The 18014-nt window shown below is 35.2% G+C and overlaps 1 protein-coding gene across 14 annotated transcripts in view; it reads right to left on the reverse strand.

Moving 5' to 3' along the window:
• Cep112 (centrosomal protein 112) overlaps positions 1 to 18014 on the reverse strand; it is a 607347-nt gene that overhangs the window by 384607 nt on the left and 204726 nt on the right. For all 14 annotated transcript variants that reach the window (XR_010045020.1, XM_063241684.1, XM_063241681.1 and 11 more), the window contains one exon: positions 11206 to 11341. Coding sequence is in view for 13 of the 14 variants with exons in the window: in XM_063241684.1 (XP_063097754.1) it covers positions 11206 to 11341 (136 nt within the window). In the remaining variant the exon portion in view is untranslated. The remainder of the gene's footprint in view (positions 1 to 11205; positions 11342 to 18014) is intronic.

Consider the following 18014-nt stretch of genomic DNA (forward strand, 5'->3'; position numbering starts at 1 on the left):
TCTTTCAATATTTTTTGCAGGGTTGGCTTGGTGTTCATGAAGTTCTTCAGCTGTTCTTTGTCATGGAAGTATCCTATTTCACCATCAATTTTGAATGATAGTTTTTCAGGATACATCAGTCTAGTTTGGAAATCATTTTCCTTTAGGATCTGGAATACTTCACTCCATGCTCTTCTTCACTTTATTGTTTGTGCTGAGAAGTCTGCTGTGATTCTGATAGGTTTTCCTTTATAAGTAATCTGTCTTTTCTGACAGCTTTTAATAATCTATTCTTGTGTTGGATTTATGGGATGGTGATTATTATATGTCTGGGTGTAGTTTTATTTTGGTTATGACTATTTGGAGTTCTATAGGCTTCACTGAACCTGATGTCGGTTTCTGATCACATGCTTGGGAAATTTTCAGCTATTACTTCTCTAAATATCCTCTTGACATCCTTTATGTTGTCCCCTTCTTTTTCATTAATCCCTATCAATCTTATGTTATTTTTCTTTGCATCATCTTGCAGTTGTTGAATTGTTGTTTCCTGATTCCTTGTTAATTTTTAAAAGATCTTTCCTTTCCTGTTTACTAATTGCAATCCTGTCTTCAAGGTTTGAAATTCTATCTTCCCTTTCATTGAGGCGGTTTTTACAACTTTCAGTGGAGTTTTTTATTTCCTGTATATCTCTGTGCATGTACATTATGTATTCTGTTTGTTTCTCATTTGCTCATCTAGGGATTCTATCTTTTTGTTTAGTTCCTCCAATTTTTTAACTGTGTTTTCTTTAAATATATTCAGAATCTCTTTCATTTCTTTTATCATTTCTTCTTTTACCTGGGAGATCATTTTGAGTTTGAATTCCTTTAAAGCTTCCTGGAGTTGCTTGTTAATTTCAGTAGCTATTATGTCCAATATTTGAGGTGAATGGCATATATTCTCTTCTGTATACATTGCTCCTAGGGTTTCTTGAGATGGGCTGGAGGTTTGAGGTTGTAATTTGGTCTTTCGTTTTGTCATTTTCCTATATTTCTGTGTTTCAAGTGTTATTCGAAAGCTTCCTCAGGGTCTGTTAGAAGTCCCCTTCTATGTTTGCAGCTCCTGAGACTCTGGCACCTAGTTACCCCAAGCCACTGGACCTATAGAACCAATGGCCCTCTTCTGCCTATTTAGAACTCCGTAGTTCCAGATAAGCTGGGCTTCAGGGCCACTGTGTGCCCACCTGCTTGTTGAAACCTCCACAGTTCTCCAAGGGCAGCCGGAATGGTGAGGCGGATGTAGATGCCTCAAACCCACTTATCCACTTCACTGCACCCGGAAGCCTGGAGGGTCCCAAACAGTCTGGGCTTTGGGCAGAGTGCACTGAGCACTTACCGCAGGCCATGGGGCCTCTGGAACCTGAGATGCTCCCCTGCTTGCTGAGATATCCATAGTCCTCCAGACACACGGGAGGCGGATGCAGGCACCCCAGATCTGCCCAGCCCTTCATCTGCACACAGATGATGAGGTGCAGGAGTCCCAAATAGGCTGGGCTCCAGGGATAGTGTGCGCCCACCTACTTGCTGGAAACTCCACAGTTCTCCCAGTGCAGCTGGAATGGGGAGGCAGATGTAGATGCCTCAAACCCACTTATCCACTTCACTGCACCCGGAAGCTTGGAGGGTCCCGAACAGTCTGGGCTTTGGGCAGAGTGCACTGAGCACTTACCACAGGCCGTGGGGCCTCTGGAACCTGCGATGCTCCCCTGCTTGCTGAGATATCCACAGTCCTCCAGACACATGGGGAGGCGGATGCAGGCGCCCCAGATCCGCTCAGCCCTTCCTCTACACACAGATGGTGAGGTACAGGAGTTCCAAATAGGCTGGGCTTCGGGGAGAGTGTCAACTATATATTTTCACAATTGAAAAGTGTGTATTTTATACTGCTAATTGCTAAAGCTAATTACTGACAGCTAACACTTATTAATGGATTTCACCATTGAAGTAAAAAATAGGTTATTATTTAAGCAATATTAAATGAGATTTTAAAAAGTTCTTCAAAGTGAAAGAAACTGTGAAGCAATCTTTCAAAAGTTTAAGTCTGTTCCCTTTTCTCTCTTGGACCTCATTTTTGAAACAGAAATTCTTTTTTGGGGGCGGGGGGAGTATTTTTATTCACAGTTTTGTTCTTTCCTTTTTCCTAATTTGATTATTCTCTTTTTTAAAAAAAAAATCACGTTATCTCTATAGAAACTTCTATCAGCAATACTACTACTACTACTACTAATAATATATCATTAATCTTTTTGAGATAAGGTTTTACTATGCAATTAAGGTTGTCCTTGAACTCCTTCGTGGCCCAAGCTGGCCTAAGCTTGGCCAGCGATAACAGAAATTCTTGTACTAAAACTCAAAGCTTTTATTTTTTAATTCAAAATCCTATTATCTGCTATCTGCAGCTGTCTCTGAATAGAAAAAGGTGCCATACAGCTCTGCTGGCTTTTACACAAAATATTTCCTCAAGAAAACAAAAATAATTCAAAACAAAAAACAGAAAAAAGAAACTTAAAAAATACTGACTACAGCAAAATCTAAAAACATAATTTCCGACATAAAAAAAAATTGATTTTTGTTTAGAATTTGAGTTTTATCAGATTCACAGTTTTAATCAACTGGTGATCTAGATCAAAAGGCTTTGAATTTGTCATGTTTTGACATATATATTTAATGTTTTACTTAATAGTTGTTCAGTTCTGCCCTATACAAATTACTTGACTGATTTGAAGAAGCCTACCTAAAGGATTTCGTTATACACGGGACCTTTTATTACTACACTCATACCAAAGCTCCTTTCTTACTTGAAGGACCAAACTACCCTTAGCAAAACTATGTAGGATTGAAAACATTTCTTTGACAGAAGAGAACCAAAATAACACCCTGCTTATAAGCTGTCATCACTATTAGATTTCAAGGAGTCTAGTTAGCACCACTCCAACGGTGAGGCCTGGTGAGAGCTGCCACAAAGATACGATATAGGAAAAGGAAATGAGTGGAAGCAATGGGATCCCACAGGTATGCACCACTTCCTAGGGCATTTATGAAACCCATAAAAATATAATATCAACAAGGTAAGAGCACATGAAGTTTTAAGGTAAAGAAGAAGAGTCAGGGGAAGTGGTGGCAAGTTTGGTGAAGAGAGACACAAGACAGACTGAGCTCAGCATAGGACACATTAGAGGTGATTTGGGGAGTGGACCAATTGAAGGAATAGTTCCAGGATAACTGATAAATTCCACCTGTCTTTCCTGACTATCCTTACTTGGTGACTTCTCATTTTGTGTCTAGGTAGGGTTCTTATTAAATGGGTCGTGACATTTCATCATCTTCATGACTTTTAATTTAATATACAGACTGGAGATTTTCTTTTAACTTACAGAAAACTAATTTCTACTTCCTTTACAATGTTTGTGATGTATATTTTCTAAATTATAACAATAAATTACATCACAGTAAACATCACTGAGAACATTTCTTGAGCACTTTGTATTTCTGAAAAATTAAGTCTTTCAAGTAGAAGCATCCTATAAATAAGCACAGTGGTAAAACAATCTTTCAGAAAGGTTATACAATTATATCCTATCCCCAGAAACGTATGGTACTACCTGTTTCCTCAGGCCTTTGTGAATATGTACCTCACTGCTCTTTCATTTGAAAAAAATACTTAGAGTGAAAATAACATGTCTTATTATTGACAGATATCAAAAAGTACATTGGGATGGTGGCAGGCATTATACCAGATTACAGGCCAATTCAGGGAGAGTTGTGTGCTGATAATACTGTGTCTTCCAGTTTATGAATATAGAAGACACTCTGCTTAATTAGATCTTTTAAAATTTCTTTCAGCAATTTTTTATAATTTTCAATTCAGGATTTCAACTTAAATATTTTACTCCTTTTTAAATTAGTGAATAATGGTTATTTACAGTAATGATTTTCATTATGGCAGATTCCTATATGCATACAACACACTTGGATTCTTTTCAGCCCAAACTCCCCATGCCCTGCCCTCTCCCAGCTTCACAGTGGGAATGGCTCAATATGTACAGTGTATTTTGATCATATCCTTCCCCCCCATTAATCATTTTTAATTTATTATGAATTAAATTATTTCCTTAATTTTGTTTTCAAGTATTTCATTGCTAAAATATAGAAATATGGGCGAACTGCTCACTTTTGTTTATTTGTCTTATATTACAAAAACTTGTTTAAATCACTTATTACTTCTAGTATTTCTTTTGTGGGGCTTGACAGGGTTTCATCATACAGGATCATTATATCTGAAACATTTATACTTCTTCCTTCCTAATATGTATATTTTGTATGTCTTTTTCTTTTTGCCTTATACTGACTAGAATCTCCAATACTATGCTGAACAGGAGAAAAAAAACCCTACATATCTTTTCTTGTTCTTAGGAAGAAAAGCATGAAGTTTTCCATTGTTAAATTTATAAGCTGTGGGATTTGCACAGACTGAGGTGATGAATTTACTGCTAGCCTTAATTGTCCCCAAATTATTTTTTAAATCATTTATGAATGTGGGACATTTTCAAAAGCTATTTTGTGTCTATTGAGATGATCAGGCAATACTATCCTTTATTCTGTTAATATACTGTGTGACATTCATAAATTTGTACATTTAAAGTAAACTTGGGTTCCTGAATATATTCTTGTTTGTGATGTATAATCATTTCTATATGTTGTTGGATTCAGTTTCTGAAAATATCATTAAAGATTTCTGAGTCCAACACACATTTTCTAGTTCACAAAACCATATATCAATCTGTTTTCTTTCAATATCTTAGGCTTTGATACCAAATATATAATACAGAAAAAATTAGAAAACATCTTTCCTCAATTTTTCAGTTTTCAAAATATTAAAAGAATTTCAAATGTGTGATGTAATTTATCAGTGAAGCCATATGCTTCCAAGACTTTTGATTGAGAATATTTTAATTGGTAATTAAACTTCCCTTTTTATTATGATTCAGTTCAGATTTTACATGTCTTTGAAACCATTTGCAATCATTTTATTTTTAAGATTCTACACACTTCATGTATAACTTGTTGATATGAAGCAGTGGAGACAAACCTGTGGCACATGAACCACCAAGCTCTCAAAAGTTTGCCCTCATTGCTATAAAGTTTTTGGTAATATTACTCTGAACTGCATTCACTTTATATAGGATCAATAGTGGTGACCTCTCCTCTTTCATTCCTAAAGTTAGTAATTTGTATTTTTTCATTTTAGCTGTTTGGTCAGCTAAAGGTGAAGTCTGTCAGTTTTGTTGATTCTTTCCAAGAATCAATTTTGTTTCATTCTCTATTTAAACTTTTGGCTTCTGCTTTATTCTTTCTTACCCTTTCACTACTACCTGCCTGTACAAAAACTTGTTCCCCTACCTGTTTTCTTAAGGTAAACTTTAAATTATTGATTCGAGTACTTTCTTTTTGGGTTTCAAAGATATAAACTTTTCTTTAAGCATTTCATTAGCTGCATTTAATAAATTTTGATAAGCTCTTTTTTAAAAATATTTTCTAATTTTCCTTATGATAGCTTCCTCGAAACGTGAATTACTTAAAAGTATGTTACTTAATTTCCAAACATGTAAGAATTTCCCAGAATTCTTTTGTTATTTATTTCTAATTTATTATTGCTAGGGTCAAAGAATATATTTCATATGGTTTTAATCCTTACAAATTTATTGAAACTTGTTTGATGGCCAAGCATATCGTCTGCTCTAGAGAATGTTCACAAGTGCCTGCAGTTATTGGGTGGGGTGATTTAAATTACCATCCGAAGCTCAGTTTCACCTCTGAGTGGTACAAGTACACTCAAACTAAACTAACTGAACTAAAACAACTGAGTAAAGACTTTGAAATTTAACTAAAACTGAAATGCACCCAGGGAAGATGAGACAAGATTGCTCTGAAATGAACTGAGCTGATGACAAAAAATGCAAGATAGAGAGCATTCTAACAGAACTCAGAGATTACAAAGTATTCAGTATGGACTCTCTTGTTTTCATATTCCTTCAGCAAGACTTTGAGACTCAACCCTATTCTTGAAGGTGTCAGTAGAGCACTTCTTTTTATTGGTGAGTAACATCTCACCATGTACACTATATGTTTAGTCTCATCTTCTGAGGAACACTGTGTTGCTGAAGCTTAGGATCTTTGGGTAGTTTTACTGTTCGTTTGTTTCGCCATGCTGGGGATTGAACCCAGAGCATTACATATGCTAGGTAAACTATTGCTGAGTTTCATCTCAATAGCAAGTATGCGGCCTTTGTGAATAAATCTGCGGTCCATATATGCACACAAGATTTTATTTGGACACATTAACTTCACAGAAGTGGAATAGCCAAACTATGGTCAATGCGTGTTTTACGTTTTAAGAATATGTGCAGTTTTCCAAAGTGGCTGAACTATGCTACATGTCCACTAGCAGTGTCTAAAACTCCAGCTATATCATCCTTGTTAACACTTGGTATTATCAACTGATCGTCATCATGTGACCCATTCTACTGAATGTACAATGCTCTCTCGTTTGGGTTTTAGCTTGTGCTTTCCTAACATCTTTATATGTTATTTGTATATCTTATTGTACGAGGTGTATATTTAACTTTTCTGACAATTTTTAATTATTTTCCCTATTATTACTGAATTGTAAGATTTATTTTATATTTTAGATACATTTCTTATTGTACTGAGGACTGAACCGAAACCTTCATACTGAGCTACATACCAAGCAATTTTTTAAAAAAATTATTTCGAGGTAAGATTTCTGTGAGTCATTAAGTTGCCTAGGCTGGACTCAAACTTGGCAATTTTCCTGCCTCAACCTTCCAGAGTACTTTGATTTACAGGCATGTACCACAACATCTAACTAAATTTTTAAAAATATATATTTTGTGAATCTTTTTCCTATTCTCGGGCTTGCTTTGCTTCATTCTGTTTTTTAATGGGGATCTTTCAAAGAGACAAAGTTTACAATTTTAGTGATGGCCAATGTAGCAATTTTAATTTTAATTTCAATTTCTAATTTTCTTGCATTGTGTTAAAAATATATCTTCTCTGAGAAATACGTTGAGTTTTATTTTATGGTCTACTGGATTTTATAACCGCTCCATGAGAGCAAAGACTTAATGTGTTGTCTCCAAAGGGCAGAAAACATACCAAGATGCCCATCAACTACAGAGCAGATGAAAAAGATGTGGTATTTTTATACAATGGAATATTACTCAGTTATAAAAAAGATCTTGAGGCCTTCATAGGTAAATGGAGACAACTTGAGCTCTTTGGAGAAATGCCTAGCAGAGTGATATCTGGGTCATAAGGAATTTCTAATTTCAGTTCTTGAAAAATCTCAATACTAACCTCCACAATTTATTCATATTTTTCTGAATTTAAGTAACAAATTTTCATCATCCATTTAACGTAATTTTCTCTAATTTTACATGTGCCTTTTATAAACAGTGTATTCATGCATGTAATTCTGCTTATCATATTTTTCTTTACTAGAAAAATTTAACCTATTAATGTTTATTATTATAAAGGTTTACTATGTCTTTTTTGGATAATTTGCTTTATTTTTACTTTTGTTCCTTTGGCAGTATCCATTCTCAAGTTTTCCTATAATCTTAAGGTTCTTATGAAAATATACCTCTTGCTAAATTTTATTATCGTAATGTTTGTTGAACAAAAATAAATTGGCATAAACAAGCCTCCTTACCTGAATAATGAAGCTGGCCCCAAAGTGCTTCCATTTATAGTTAACTACAACCTAGTTTGAGGTACAAGCAGACTGTGACATAATTTAAGAGTATGTTCTTGCAATTTGGCACTGAGTATCAGCCAGTCGCAGAAGCTAGCCTCTGAGTAATTCCCTGGCTCAAAGCTGCCAAATTATGCCCAAATGAGGCAGACACCAAGAGTACCAAACAAATAAGATTTGTATGCCTTTTCCTATCTTTCTGGTTATAAAATAACTCACTAGCTTAAGTGGCCTTGATTTAACAATTTACATATTTGAAAATTATTTTAACTTATATTTACTCAATTTTAAGGATCTTAGGAGTCTCACACATTTATGACAGAGAGTGTTAGATACCCCTTTGTGTTCCAGCTCTTAGGTTTTCCAGGACCTGGCACATGCAAGGCAGGTGCTATACCTTCAGTCCCATGCATCTACTTCTCTTTTTTTTTTTCCAGGAATCAATCTATATGAGCACTGTATTTTATAATGAGATTTTTCACAATTATTTAACTTTATTTTCTTCTCATCATTTTATATGATGGTATCCCTATGTGTGAGAAGACTTACGTTTTGTCTCTGAATTGTTTATGTGTCCATCTACAATAGATGATTAAAACATTTGATTAATATTTGCATTTTAAAATGTAATAATGGTAAAAGACATATTACTATCAATCTCTCCTAAGAGACTCCACTTCATACACACTTATCCCATCATTCTTGCCACTTTCTGAAGCAGTTTGGGAAATTCTCTTTCATGAGTGTCTTTACACAGTGTAGTAAAAAATATTGTGAAAGCTACTGCTGAATGTAATCAATGGAAAAGCAAGTTTCTAAACACATCACAGTGTATCCTTTTCCACGTAATTCTTAGGATTTGGCACCATGAAACTTTCAGCTCTTACTCAAAGTAAAAATGACTGTGAAAGGTTAATGTTTTATGATGATTGAGGGTATTAAGACCCCACCACAGCACTACTAAGGACACTAATGAAAGAGGATGTTTTGAACTGCGAGTGTTGAGTAAACGTGCTGCTGGGAGGGGTTCATTTTGAGAGGAGTTACCGGCAATTTGTCTTTCAATGTGTCTTGTACTATGATAATTAAAAAGAAACTTTATTCACCATAGTTTTCAATCACATCTTGTAACTTTCCAGAAAAAAGTGGTATATATTACTGGAGCTCTTGTACATAAGAAAATGTTTTTATGTTACTTTTGTGAGTGAAAATCCCATTGATTTTATGTGAAATTGCATAACAATTTTTTGAGTAACAACCTTTCTCTTCCAAACTGTGCCATTCCACTCCAATACTTTTCTAATTTCTCTACCAGTGTCACTTTATCTAGCTACTTCCAGGAAATTTTATTCTTAAGATTCAGTTCTTTTCCAGGAGATATTCACATTTCATTGAATCCTTTTTTACTTGATATGTGATTTTTTTATAAACATACTGCCATTCTGATTTTTTCTGAATTGTACAATAGCTCTCTATAGAAGTTTGCTTTTTTTTTTCTTTTTTTTTTGTCTTTTTCCTTTTTATCAGTACCGGGGATCGAACTCATGACTGCCTACTTTCAAGGCAGGCGCTTATGCCACTGAGCTAAACCCCCAGCCCCTAGAAGTTTGCTTTTAATTTGTGTTAAATTTAGAAATCTTTTCCTTCTTCTACATCATGTTCTCACAGGTTCACCTTATTTGCCTGTCTATTCTCATTTAAACATGAATTCTATAATCTGTTGTTATTAAAGCATCAGCCCTAGAAGTGCATTTAATGAGTCCAACATGATTGTCATGAAGTTCACTTTTCTTAGAAAACTACATTATTAGCCACTGCAATTTCAAATGTCTAATTTTTTGCCTACATTCCTAATAATGTACTTAAAAATTCCTGCCTGGGGCTTTTTTCTTCAGTATTTTCTCTCTTCCTTTACTTTTAAGTCAACTGGCTATCTTCCATCAGCTCCATGGAATATTTCGATCAGATATATAATCTAGGGCCTACCTCTGATCATGACAGGGAGCTGGAAAGAAGTACACATCCAAGAAGCAAAGAGTGAAAGTGTCTGTTTCTAGAACAAACTCTAAGCAGGAATATAAATTTTGCCTCTAGCAGCAAGTAAAAAACAGAGAGAATGAGCTCTCAGGATCTACTTGTAGGGCCTAAATCCCCCAAATCAGTAGGAGCAGAAGTCAGAACTAAGAAAATAACAGAAAAACTGAAAACTCTACACTCTTTGAGACTAGCTCAAAGTGAAATGTAAAACCTTTCTTAGAGACATTTCTACCATACATGTTTGTTTGGAACTTCTGAGGAAGATTAGTAAAATGGAAAATTAAATCACAGCAATAATTGTAGCATTCTTTGCAATGTGGATTTTGAAAATAATCTAAATATACTTGAGAAAGGGACCTAATAACTAAAATATACTTATATTACCATTTAACAATAAAAGGATTGTGAGAAATCAACACAGTTAAGCATAGACACATAGTAATGAATGTAAACAAGTGAACAAGAACAATATATAAGATCTGTATCTCATTTTAAAAATAAAGGAAACAATTATAAATGCCTATAGCATATAATATACACCTTATATATGGACTTTATATATGTAGTAGAAATATTATATTTTACTAAGTAATAAAATGATATATTCCTTATATGCACATATATGAACATTATGTGTATACAAAAGTATAATCTATAATTCTAGTAGTTTACAGAGTTAGTTAGCAGATAATTACATGCTCAGACATGAGTAGGAAAATTTCGCTTTATATAAACAGCATTAGCAGTTATTGATTCTTAATGAAAATCTAGGAATTTGTAATAATTCCTTTTATAATTTTAAAAATTCTCAAAACAACAAAAACATCACTTAATGCATACAACAATAACAGTTTCAGTCCTTCTGAAATAAGAGTTAAAAACAACTTTGTGTAAATGATCAATAAGACACGTTTCATGAAACATCCAGAACCAGAAACATGGTCAGCTATAGACTACACTATGCAGAAAAAATCTGATTGGTAGCAGACCTTTTCTTTTTTTTTGGTATACAAAGCCATCCTCCAAGAAGAGATAATATTTCTGCCATTACTACATTTTAAGAAAAGATTTTTGTTTGCTTTTTTGCTTTTTTGCAGTGCTAATGATCAAACCATGGTCCTCATATATACCAGGCAAGCACTACTGACACTGAGCTATAACCCCTTGCTGGCAGAAAGATCCTAAAGTGACCATTCTGCCATTAAATCGATGGTAATATCCCTTCTCGTTCTGAATCCCTGACTTACTGTAAGGCTAATTTTGAAAGCTTTTTTTTTTTTAAAGAAAGTGAAGTATTTCTGGTCTCACTGCAGATGAGAACATATTTTCCTACTGAGAGACGGACTCTCACACAGGACAGCATGGCTGCTTCTTACCTGCTCTTTCATTTCAGCATACACCTTTTCTGAGTTCAGCTCCACCTGCCGCTTAAATTCTTCTAGAGCAGCATCTGCCTGCTGGGCCTGCAACCTCTGAACTTCAGTCACACGAGTGAGCTGCTCCTCTTTTTCCCTAGGAAAGTACAGAAATGCTCAGAGATAAACTACAAAAGAACTAGGCTTCAGCAAAACAAAAATATTTAGCATTTCTAAAATGAAATTGAGACTGTAATTTTCTTATTCAAGTTCTGTAAACTTTTCTTTGAAAAAGTTGATAATAAAGTAGTGTGTCTAACGGGGGAAAAGAGTATATATATATATACACTACATATTGCTAAAGACATAGCTACTTTCAAAGACTTCTCTAAAAATAAAACTATAAAATATGTGTTTCCGTTAACTGATGAACAGATAAACAAAATGAGTGGTACATCCATAATATGGAATATTATTCATCCTTAAAAAAGAATATAGTTCTGCTATAATACTACTCATTTGTGTAAATATTATATTGGCTCCCTGGTGTGAGTAATTGAAAGCTTGAAAACATGAAGGTAAGAGAAAGAAGCCAAACGTAGACAGTCACATATTTAATGATTTAATTTACATGAATATGGAGATAGAAAGTAGATTTGTTGTTGTCAGGGACCAAGGAGGAGAACTGGGGTGTGGTTGAAAAGGAAAATGGGGTTTCTTTTTGAGTAATGGACATGATCTGGAATTAGTGTTAACAGTTGCCAATTCTTTAAAATATACTAAATTCTCCAAACTTTACAGTGAAATTTATGACATGAATTACATCACAATTTTAAAAAATAAACCAATGAAAGATGCCTACCAGCAGCTAATCCACCATTGGTCAAAGTGATAGAGGCAACACGGTGGCCAACAATTCTTCTCCTGTCCCTAGTACACTTGCCTCAAAGAACTAGTAACTATCACATCTCTCCAGCCCCAAACTGAAACATACAGTCAAAAGGGCCAAACAAAAACCAAACACATTTTTGCATGTTAATAGGAGGAAATATAAAGATTTTGGGCTATAAAGGCACACATGTTTCTACTAATTCTGAGTTCTGACCAGATGATAGGCACCAAACCAATATAATATAATATAATATAATATAATATAATATAATATAATATAATATAATATAATATATACAGATAACTGAAAGAGTTGCTGGGCCAGACCAAACACTGTAACCAGGAAAGATTGCAGCTAAGTTAGAAACTCCTCCCCCCCCCCCCAGGGCCCCTATAAACTTGACTGTAACCCTATACCCCTCCCTAGGAACCTGCTTTCTGGCGCTAAACCTGTGCGCCAATGAGATACCGGTACATCTCTAATGGCCTTAGGGCACTGCCCTAAGCTTAGGCCATTTATATATTCCCCCACGCCACGTGTCCGAGAGAGAGATTGCCAGAGAGAGAGAGATCGCCGGATTCCAGCAGCCAGCGCGCCAGTCTCCTCTCCCCGTGTTAACCACGGCCCCAGGTGCAGTGGAGAGGCTGCGCCCGGGGCGGCGGCGGGGGGCCCCTCCCCGAATTCCCGGAATAAAGCCACCGCTGCCCACTACTTTCACGGCCGTCCATTCCACTCCTTCCACGGACCTCGGACCTCCACTCCATTCCTCTTCCTCTCTCTCTCTTTTCCTCCTCTCCCTTGTCTCAGACCTAACAATAACTTTATGGGAAAAGGTAAAACAAAATTTGATAGCAAACTAATAGGAAAATCACATTAGTTAACACATTACATGTTGTTATCTTTAAAATAGTTGCCCAAGATACAAGGCATGGGCACAAGATTTTCTCCAAACGATATTAGCAGAAGCCTTCCTTTTGAATGGACTGAGAGACACTGATGGTATAACTGATTTGCACTTTTACCCTTTTCCCTACAATCCTTTCCCTTTTCACCCACCCTAGTTTCTTTTTTGTTTTGAACAATTTGTTCCCATTTCACAATACCTGTTATATATTTTAAAACTTATTCTTTCAATTACTCACACCAGGGAGCCAATATAATATTTACACAAATGAGTCTGATTTATTTCACTTAGGCCTATGGGTATCAAATTGCATCCATTTTCCTAGAAATGTCTCAAGTTTATCCTCCTTTATGGCTGAGTAGTACTCCATTGCATAAAAATGCTGAATTCTTTATCCATTCCTGGGCTGATGGGCATTGGGTTGTTTCCAAGATTTAGCTATCATAAACTGTACTGTTATAAACATGAGTGCACTTATATTGCTGTGGCATGATGTTTTTATTCTTTTGGGAAGTTATCCAAAAGGGGAATAGCCGGGTGGAATGGGATTTCTAATCCTAGTTTTTTGAGGAATCTTCACTCTGGTTTCCACATTTATTGTAGCAGTCTATGCTTCTAGCCACAATGGAGAAGTGTTCCTTTTTTGGAACAAATGCTGTCCCTCCAGCGTTTGTTATTGGATGATTTCTTGATTTTAGTCATTGTTTCTGCAGTGAAATGATATTTCAGTGTTGTTTTAATTTGCAATTCTTAAATAACCCATGATGTTGAATATTTTTTCATATATTGATTTGCCATTTGTATTTATTCATATGAAAAGTGTGTTGTCATCTCAGAAACTCAGTTTTTGATAGGGCCTTTGAATCCTGGGGTGTGATTTTATTGAATTCTTTATATGTTCTAAAGAGAACTCCTCAGTCTGAGGGATAACTGGCTAAAATTTTTTCCACTCTGGGTTGTTTCACTTTGTTGATGATGTCTTTTGATGGGCAAAACCTTTTTGATTGTAGATCCTATGAAGTATTCCTGTGCAGACTGGGTTTTGTTCACAAACTATCTATACCTATGTCTTTAGGATTTCTACCTACTTTCTCTTCCAGTTTTATGACATGCAGGATTGATTACTGCCCCAGGTGTCTGATGCCCTGCATGAGAACGGAGCCATTCTAGATCAGGATACAAGCAACTTGCTGCATTTTAAAGCAACAGGCTCACACATCTAGAACTTTTTGAAAGCTTTTCTTTAAGTCATACTATTTATTTTAATTTTTTTTATTTTAAAGAGATTAAGACAAAAGAGGATATAACAACGCAGATCAGATCAGAACAATGCTAGTAACATAGCATTTTACCACAAGGCAACCCATAATTAACAATAACTAGCATAGTGTCTCTTTCTTTCAAATAGTTGAGCATAGCTTCATATACAATAGTATCAAGCATAACAAAACAGTATAAAACCATTCAACAGAATGAAAGAACCAAATAGCAGAGAATGAACAATGGCTACTATATTATCTCATTTCCCATAGAAAATCTGTTTATACTGTCACACATAATAATATCCAATAAGATATAACAGGATAGAACCAAAGACAACAGATACTAAATCAGCTCTGGCTATTCTAATGTCTTCTTTCTGTAAATTAGCTGTTTATACTATCACAGATAATAAAATCAAACAAACTAGGATAAAACCATTCCAACTAATGAATTCAGACATTATAAGGCTTCAGAGCAATGTAATGGGGAATCATGATTACCATAAACCCTTATGTACACTTACCAGTTCTTACACTAGGGAGACTATTCGGTAATCATGCATGTGAGTTTGATTTATTTCACTAATTAATATGGTCTCAAGTTGCGTCCATTTATTTATAAATATCTCAATGTGATCATTTTTTATAGCTGAGTTAGTACCCTATTATATAAAAATACCACAGCTTTTTTGTCCATTCCTCAGTTGATGGACACTTAGGTTGTTTCCAAGATCCGGCTATTACAAATTGTGCTGCTATAAACATGGGTGCACATATATCACTGTGGTATGATGCTTTCAGTCCTTCTGGGAATATGCCTAGAAGTGGAAGAGCTGGAACAAATGGGACTTCCAACCCCAGCTTTCTGAGAAATCCCCAGACTGACCTCCACATGGCTACACCAGTCTACATTCCCACCAACAGTGCAGGAGAGTTCCTTCTTCTCCAGACTTTCCAGCATTTGTGGTTGGCAGTTTTCTTGATCCTGACCATTCTTTCAGGACTGAGATGGAATCTCAGTGTGGTTTTAATTTGCATTTCTCTAATGAGTAATGACGATGAACATTTTTTCATGTATTTATTTGCTATTTATATTTCTTCATCTGAGAACTGTGTATTCATCTCAGATGCCCATTTTTGGATTGGGTCTTTGAATATCGGGGGTCTGATTTTTTTTAATTCTTTATATGTTTTACACAGAAGTACTTTGTCTGAGGGACAGTTCACTAAGATTTTACCCAGTTTGTAGGTTTTCTTTTCACTATGCTGGAGATTTCTTTTGACATGCAGAAACTTTTTAATAAGACGTGATCCCAGTTATTGATTCTGGGAAGTATTTCCTATGTTTTCAAGGTTTTTACCTCATTTATCTTCCAACACATTTAGTGTTTCTGTTTTAACATTCAGATCTTTGATCTATTTAGATTTTAGTTTAGTATATGGTGATAGGCATGGGTCTAGTTTTAGTTTTCGGCCTGTAGAGAGCCAGTTTTTCCAGCACCATTTATTAGGGTCTGTCGTTCTTCCAGTGAAGATGTTTGGCCCCTTCATCAGAGAAAAGGTGGTTGGGTATGTTGGCAATTGTGGTTGTATCTTGTAATCTATTTCACTGATCTTTGGCTCTGTTTTTATTCCAGTACCATATTGATTTTATTACACTTGCTTTGTAGTACAACTTCAAGTCAGGGATTGTGATGCCTCCTGCCTTGCCTTTGCTGCCTAGAATTGCCTTTGCTATTCTAGGTCTCTTCTGGTTCCAGATGATGTTTAGGATTGATTTCTCTAGATCTATGACATACATTGTGGTATTTTTATTGGGATTGCACTGAATCTGTATAACAGTTTTGGAAGAATGGCCATTTTTAGGATATTTATTCTTCCTATCCATGAGCAAGGGATGTCTTTCCATTTTCTGAGATCCTCTTCAATTTCTTTTTTCAGAGTATTATAATTTTCCCTGTATAGATCTTTTACTATTTTTGTGAGATTAATTCCTAAGTATTTCATTTTTTGAATGTTAGTGTGAAGGGTGTGGCTTCTTTTATTTCTTTCTCAGTGACTTTGTTGTTAGTGTACAGAAATGCTATTGATTTGTGAGTACTGATTTTGTAACCAGCTACATTGCTGAATGTATTTATTTTATCTAGGAGTATTTCAATGGAGTCTTGAGGGTCATCTATGTAGAGTATCATGTCATCCACAAATAATGATCATTTAACTTCCTCTTTTCCTATCTTTATCCCTTTTATTTCTCTCTCTTGTCTAATTGCTCTGGCTAGTATTTCCAATACTATGTTAAATAGAGTGGTGATAAGGGACATCCTTGTCTTGGCCTGATTTTAAGGTGAAGGCCTTCAGTTTTTGGCCATTTAATATGATGCTGGTTGTTCGTTTGTCATAGATGGCCTTTATCATTTTGAGATAAAGATCATCTATTCCAATTTACTGTAAGGTTCTTAGCATGAATGAGTGTTGGGCCTTATTAAAAGTTTTTTCTGCATCTATGGAAATGATCATGTGATTCTTACTTTTGGCTTTATTGTTATGTTGGATTACATTTATTGATTTACATATGTTGAACCAGCCCTGCATGCCTGGGATGAATCCCACTTGGTCATGGTGTATAACCTTCTTGATGATTTGCTGCATCCTATTTGCCAATAGTTTGTTGAGGATTTTTGCATCTTGTGTTCATTAGGGAGATTGGCCTGTAGTTCTCTTTTTTAGTTAAGTCTTTCTCAGGTTTTGGTACTCGGGCAATATTTGCTACCAGGAATGACCTAGGAAGAATCGCTTCCCTTTTGATTTCATTAAAGAGTTTGAGGAGTGTTGGCATTAAGTCTTTTTTGTATTTCTTGTAGAATTCCACAGTGAATCTGTCTGGGCCTGGGCTCTTCCTTGTAGATAGGGACTTAATTACATTTTCAATTTCATTAATAGAAATTGAGTTATTCAGCAGCTTTACATTTTCTAGACCCAGCTTTGGTACTTCATGTTTCTAGGAATCCGTCCATTTTTTGTGTTATCGATTCTATGCAAATAGAGGTTTTCAAAATTGGTGCTGATGATCTTCTGTATTTCCACAGAGTCTGTAGTGATTTCACCTTTTTCATTCCCTATTGCATGAATATGAGCTTTTTCCTTGCTTTTTAAAAATAACGTTGGCTATGGGCTTATCAATTTTATTTATTCTTTTAAAGAACCAATTCTTTGATTCATTGATTTTTCTGGATTATTTTCTTAGTCTCTATTGTATTAATTTCTGCTTTGATTTTTATAATTTCCTCCCTTCTTTTGGCTTTAGGCTTGACTTGCTCTTCTTTTTTTAGATGTTTAAGGTGTATCAACAGGCTATTTGTTTTCATTCTGTTTTCCTGATGTGGGAACTCAGTGCAATAAATTTTCCTCTGAGGACTGCTTTCATTGCATCCCACAGATTCCGTTAAGTTGTATGTGTACTTCTGTTTGCTTGTAGGTATTGCTTAATTTCTTCTTTAATTTCCCCTGTGACCCACTGATTGCTCAAGAGTATATTATTCAATTTCCATGTGTTTGTGGGGTTTTTGCAGTATCTTTTATCATTAATTTCTAGGTTCATGGCACTATGATCTGATAACATGCATGAGATAATTTCAATTCTTCTGCATTGATTTAAATATGCTCTGTGAGCTAATATATGGTCTATTTTAGAGAATGTCCCATGTGCTGCTGAGAAGAATATATATTCTGATGTTGTTGGATGGAACACTCTGTATATGTCTACCAAGTCAAT

This window comes from Cavia porcellus, unplaced genomic scaffold (assembly GCF_034190915.1).
Source record: "Cavia porcellus strain 051 isolate PalLab524CR breed Dunkin Hartley unplaced genomic scaffold, mCavPor4.1 scaffold_32, whole genome shotgun sequence".
NCBI lineage: Eukaryota > Metazoa > Chordata > Mammalia > Rodentia > Caviidae > Cavia > Cavia porcellus.